Source organism: Hylaeus volcanicus, chromosome 5 (assembly GCF_026283585.1).
Source record: "Hylaeus volcanicus isolate JK05 chromosome 5, UHH_iyHylVolc1.0_haploid, whole genome shotgun sequence".
Taxonomy (NCBI): Eukaryota; Metazoa; Arthropoda; class Insecta; order Hymenoptera; family Colletidae; genus Hylaeus; species Hylaeus volcanicus.
In genome coordinates, this window is record NC_071980.1 from 8147301 (window position 1) to 8154064 (window position 6764).

The 6764-nt window shown below is 35.7% G+C and overlaps 1 protein-coding gene across 1 annotated transcript; it reads left to right on the forward strand.

Annotated features, from left to right (window-relative positions):
• The first annotated feature begins 108 nt into the window (after positions 1-108).
• LOC128876264 (heart- and neural crest derivatives-expressed protein 1-like) lies at positions 109-5076 on the forward strand. Its single transcript, XM_054122469.1, has 3 exons — positions 109-1579; positions 2180-2381; positions 2807-5076. The coding sequence occupies exons 1-3, from the start codon at positions 1284-1286 to the stop codon at positions 3083-3085; spliced, it is 777 nt and encodes a 258-aa protein (XP_053978444.1). The 5' UTR covers positions 109-1283; the 3' UTR covers positions 3086-5076.
• The last annotated feature ends 1688 nt before the right edge of the window (positions 5077-6764 follow it).

Below are 6764 nucleotides of genomic sequence, written 5' to 3' on the forward strand. Positions count from 1 at the left end.
CTCCTCCTAATTTAATATTCCATTTCCTACCCCTAAACAATTTCAAACGCACTGTGAATCCTTTTCCACGCGAAACCTAGATTCCCCTCGTGAAATTTAAATCAACAGGTACCCCCTCCCCGTTCCTTCCGTTATCTAAATCAACAGGTACACCTTCCCTCGAGGAAGTGTTCAGCTTCTGTGTACGCGAACAGATAAGCCCCTTGCCAGGAAGCAAAGAAGGGAGGAAGGAAAAAGCGACCGCGACGGGTAGCGGCGGCACGTTTCTGCAGGGTAAAGTGGTACCGACGAAGAAGAGGAGAGGGTAGCTACAGAAGGAGCCCGGAACGGGCCACCAGGTGCACCTATAGAATGGACATAAAACGAAGTGGGAACCATATGTTGATGCGATGAAGGACGCATGGCACGCGCCACACTCAAACTCGAGCCGCTACACCGCGAGGATCGGTGACTTCTTTGCCATTGTTATTCTTTACGAACCTAATGACACGGTCCTGGGACTGTGCAGTGCGTTCCGCGGAGACGTGATCATACGAATCTGCATACGAGTCTTCCTTCATGGTTGCGCTAGGACACCGCGAAATTATGAAGAGAAGCGGGCGTCTTCGGTGACGAATGTTGTGTTACTGTAAACGTCGATTTTATACTTGGTGTTGCATGCGTTCAGATGGTCTGTGATCGATAGTGGAAGCCTCGATGGACCCGGTTCTCGTATTCTGTTGATTGGTGTTTTTCTTTATAAGTGATAAAACGGTTAAAAGGTTTGAATAAATTGAACAATTCGCGGATGAGCGCGTCGCGCTATTTTTTTTTTTTTTGTGTTGGATGGTCACCATGTGAATTATGTTGGACGTTGCGTGAAGATTTGGACGAAGAGAAGGAGCGGAAGTAACTTCGTATCATTAAATTTGAATTATATCTCAGGAACTGATATTTGATGAACCATAATCTTAAAAAAAATCATCGAAGTGAACAGAGGAGCAGAAGTGAAAATTGATACCTTTATCTTATTTTTGGAAAAAACAACGAGCAAGAAGTCCCGTACGTTACAATAATTTTATGCCATAAGACTTGAACCACTCCTGAGGATTTGATATTTGACGAAGCGTAGTCTTCGAAGAAAATCGAAGTGAACAGAGGAGCAGAAGTGAAAATTGATACCTTTATCTTATTTTTGGAAGAATCAAGCAAGAAGTTGTCCTATAAGTTACAATAATTTTATACCACAAGATTTGATAATATATTGGATGAAGCATAATCCTCGAAGAAAATCGAAGTGAACGATGGCTCTTCTCTCCAATCACCACGATTATCCAGTTTCTTCTGAAATGATCGCGACGACGTATCCGAGCACAGCGAGGACCTACGAATCCTTGTACCCTTCGCCGTACAACTCCCCGAATTATGACTCCATGAAAATCCCGTTCAGGGAAAGTTATGCGCACAAAGGTGAGCACACTCCTCGAAAAGACGCAGAGCCGATCAATTACGGGAACGACGTAGTTACTAAATATTCGAGAACCCCCGATTCGTACGACAGAAGCTCCTTTGGTGTTTTGACACCTGTGACGCCGCAAAGGTAAGAATACGTTTCTATTACGTCACCCTATAAATTCGTCCCGCAGGCTGTGTTTATATTTAATACAAAACTATAGAAATTTTATATAATTATATGGAAATAGATGATGTTTATTAGACTGTGAATGTTTATGCACTTGTGCAAAGTGGAAATATGGAGAAGTCTGTGAAACTGTCTGAAACTCTGAACTGTTATCTATAAATATATAAAAAATAAAATGTATATTATAACATTTAGAAGACAAAACAAACTTCAACGCAAGTTTCTGTTCTTCATTTGTGTATATAAAAATAATAATTTGCATAAACATCCATAGTACAGTGTTAAACCATTTTTACCAAACGTGAGAGTATTTTTATAAGCTTATCACTCTGCTGCATCTTCGATCACTTCATAATTACTGACAATTGCTTTGCATTCCCATACGTCGCAATTATGAATATAGCTTCGCTTCGTCTTGTGTGCGGTATCTGTGCGATTCTTTTTAATATGCTATGTCAGAATTAAGAATATTGCAACATTTCATTGTATTTTGGTCTCAGAGAGTACGTGAACAGGACTTTCTGGACGAGTCACGTGATATCATTTTGTTTGAATTAGATACGAAGCACAACACGTGATAAGTCACACAACTTCTCCCAGATCAATGTTGCACGAGGACAGTTCCGTGGAGTATCTTGCTCCAGCTTATTGTTACGAGACTCCGCCTCAGGAACAAAAATTTCATATCCTCGAGAGCAACGAACAGATGCAGATGATCGAGCCGCGAAAAAGTTGCTGGGAACCCGTTACGTCCGTTCAGGTGAGTAAGGAGATGGAAAACAACCGATAAACGATCTCGAATTTTGCGATATCACGTCAATAATTCGTTTCGAAATGCCGGACTTTGTTTACTTTATTTTGCATTTTTATTGGACATCACCACCCATTCATTGGCAACTACGAGATGTCTCGTAGTTCAAATTCTCATGGCAATTACTCAACGAATAAGTTTATAGGCCTTTGGGTCACGAATTATTGCAAAAGAAGATCGTAAATTTTCTTTTTAAAACAAACTCGATATGACTTTCTATTATCAGAATAATAATCTAGATTACACGTCTGTATTAAATTTGCCGTCCAAAGTGTTTAAATTTGTCTGGCAGTGAATGCGTTAACGTACTAAAAAATGAAACGTGACGTTCCAGGGTTAAATAACTCGATGTTTGCTTTTCAATTGATTTCCAGAAACAAGTATCGCCCACGAGCAGCCCTCGAAGAGGAAGGCGACGATCAAGGGACATACCACCGTCACCGAGCGTCCTGAAGCGTCGGCGTCTCGCCGCGAACGCTCGCGAGAGGCGTCGTATGAACGGCCTGAACGACGCTTTCGACAAATTGCGAGAAGTCGTGCCAAGCCTCGGGGCTGATCACAAGCTCAGTAAATTCGAGACGCTGCAAATGGCGCAGACCTACATCGCGGCGTTGTGCGATCTTCTACAAAAACACGATGGAAAATGGCAATGACGAAGCGGGAAGCAGGAAGCGGCAATGGTAGGCTAAAGAATTCATTCAGCTAAGTAGTGGATATAAGATTAAAACAGTACAGCTTACGCGACACGGTCATGAAACTAAATTGCAACTAAATTGCGTTATAATTATAATTCGTGAAGAAGGCATCACAAAATGATGCTACGAAGAAACTATTTTACTAAATTTGTATTCAACTACTAAGACAAAGTGATTATTAACTACTTATTATTAATTCCCCTGATCTTTCTTGATCCCGAAGGAAGATAACAATCTTGGCCAAAACATTATAACGAAGAAATAATTTGACTACATTAGTACTCAATTATTAAAAAAAAGTAATTATTAATTCCTGATTTTTCTTGATCCCGAAGAAAGATAACAACCTTGACCAAAACGTTATAACGAAGAAATAATTTTTCTAAGATAAAACTGCAATATGTTATAGAATCTTTGCGATAACTACATTTACAGATAAAAGATATGGTATTAAGTCCTTTATATACTCGGTGACTAGCGACTGAAATTTCTGAGTGTATTCGTGCATTTTTTAATTATTGCAATAGCAAACTAGAAACTAAAGATGAAAAGTATGTGAATATGTCAGCAGTCACTAGCCACTGAGCGTTTCAACTGAAAAATGTCTTATTTTTTAAGAAATTTAGTCTTTATATATTATTAGGAATAAAATTTGTGCATAGTCACAGCGTATATTAAATAATAATATACAATATACATACTGTTTTACACACGTCAATAAAATATTGCTAGTAACACAGTAATAACATACAGAGTCACAGAAACCTAGACATGATTAGGCGATATTTAGCTATAATTGATATCATAATTATATATTATTGGATTGATAGCTTGATTGTAAAAATATATTTCATATGATTATAGTCTTGACAAGTTTTATAAAACGTTTCATAAATTTAATTCTCGCACAACTTAATTTTCGTAAATTATAAGTTATTGAAAGTTAAGACTTTGAAAATTAATTTATTGGAAGAATTTTGTCACATATTTGTAAAAATATAGCAATTGGTGAACTATATGAAGTTCTCCATTTTATAGAGACGTTAAATTAAAATGCAATTCCCGTATGCATCACGCAAAATCTGTTTTTCATTTACGGTACTCTTACTGCTATTATACTATTTATACAAGTGTTATTTTAAGAAATTTGTGATAAGTGTAATATAATTTAGACGCACGAAATAGACACTCATGCACTACAATTTATAGTCCTACGTCTGCTAAGCGAGCAGTTTCGTTTATTATTTAACTTTTTATATTCATAATTTCTATTATTTAAATCTGTAATTAAGGAAACACGGCTAATCATCCAAAGATTAATGAAATATTTAATAATATTCGACGCAAGCGAATGCGTCAGATTATTGTTAAATAAGCGCGAATTATTATACTTTATTTATTCCTATCGGTAATGCGTGTTACTGTTAATTTCTATAGCTCATAGGAAGATTTATTTAATGTACATTCAATTAGTTTTTTTTTTTTTATGGAAATAAATTATATGGCGCGCAACGAGTGATAGAAGCAGTGTGAAGCGTTTAGTGCCATTTGATTTTTGGGGATGCGTTATTTTTGTAATCAGTATGAACTTTAACGTTTAACGTGTCTTGCTAAAAGTTATTTAGACGCTGTGGATAACTTCGATTTATTTTTAATATTATTCGTATCGTAGCTAGTCACGAATACTTTTAAGAACGCCCACGAGGCTCGAAACAGCATTCTTATGTGCCGTCCGTAGGTAGGATACGCCATGATGCCAAAGAACGGTTTTACAAAACTGTTATTACGATTCGAAAATGTTAGGTAGACTTTAGTGACTGGAAATGAAATATGTTTAAAATTTGCGTCGATGTTATGCAATTGTCTTGTTAGTGAAAAACTGCGAAGATTTCGAATGATTTATGTCGATGTAATTTTGTAAAATATTGTAAATAAAGTATTGTCTACATGTTCAGATGAAATGTGCAATTTTATTTTCTAGTTTACCAACCCTTAAGCTGAGTTTTGTTTATTATTTGTTTTATAGTTTGCGTTTTTAATTTTGTAGTATGTATTACTGAATTCAAGACATTTTATCTGCAATGCTTTTGTTTAATAATTTTGAATATCTGTTAATATCAACCTAAAAGTTACCTATGCAGAGAATTTTATTATGCAATTATATTTTACTGTAGAACTTGTTAATAAAATCATTACATTGGATTATATAAATTATTCCGTTATATCAACGGTGACTTTTAATTATTATACAACCCATGAATTTTTAAATATTTATCTATTGAATATTTGATATATTTGAAATATTTATCTTCGGTATTATTTCGTTTTTATTTATAATTCGAAATTATAAATTAATATATATGGCAACATCTTAAGTAAAAACTTAAGTAAAATAAGTAAAATAATAAACCTTCTCTACGAAAATTGATAAGTTTAATTTTCAAGAAGTAATTATAATTTAATTACTGTTCCAAGAAGAATGCCAAACTGGGACCTCTTTCGACGCGACGTGAGTTGCAAAATCGATCGCAGGCGGAGCCAAGCGTTTCCCGTTTCCTCGAAATGTGCAGCTGGTTAAATTTTGAAAACAATCTGCAGCTAGCAAGAAAGGGACGAGAATGCTTCTAAACATCAAACACTTCGGGCCGAAAACAAACCGTGGACGACGCCGAAAAGTGGGCAGAAAGGGGTGACAGTGATCGGTAACCCCTTTCCTTTCGCCAAATTGGCAAGATCGGGGGAAAAATGTCCGTTTCGTGAAAGAAGCGTGGGCGGACAGCGGCACGTGCCGCACAATAGAGCTCGTTAGCGGTTTCGCATGATTTTCTTGTTTCTCTCTTTCATCAAACGAAGATCCACTTTTCTGCCGTAAATAAGGATTCCTTCCAATCCCAGATGCCCGATAATTAGCGATCGTTAATTACTCCAACGGACGTGCACGGCAGTCGATACACCGGGATAAACGTTAAACGCGAACGAGAGATCTCTGGGCTTGATATATCGGGCAATTATATGTACGCGTTCTCATCGGACTTCTTTGAACAGAAAGTGGAGCTCTGCTTATTGAAAAGATGGGCAAAATTTGTATCTAAATAAAAATTTCAAATATCGAATAAAAGTTAAGAGTGTATTTATTATTTGTTGAATAAAAATACCTATCTTTATCTTTATAAATTTAATTGACGTATTAAAATAACTTGTACAGTAAGATAAAGATAAAGTATCTTTATTCGACTTTTTATTTAAACAATTTTTTTTATCGTGATATTGCCCATCTCTAATCTATTGAATATATAATCATCTCTATTTTCTTGTTCAAAGCTTTATAATATTTTGAATATATTATATATTAGGATGTAACGTATTATGTATGTATTATGTATTAGGCTGATATTTTTAAATTGTAATAAATCATTAAAACACCTGATTACTTTCACTGTTTCGTCTCTGATAGAATTATCCTACTTAACCTGAAATACGAATTACTTTGCGTTGCATTAGAGAATACATTTTACTTAATCGCTTGCTAATACACTTAAACTTTAATATTTAATATTTCGTTCGTAATTACTTATGCCGTGTCACTAACCTCGTGTCATTCTAGTTTCAATTTTACCAAACACTGAGAAACGTATTA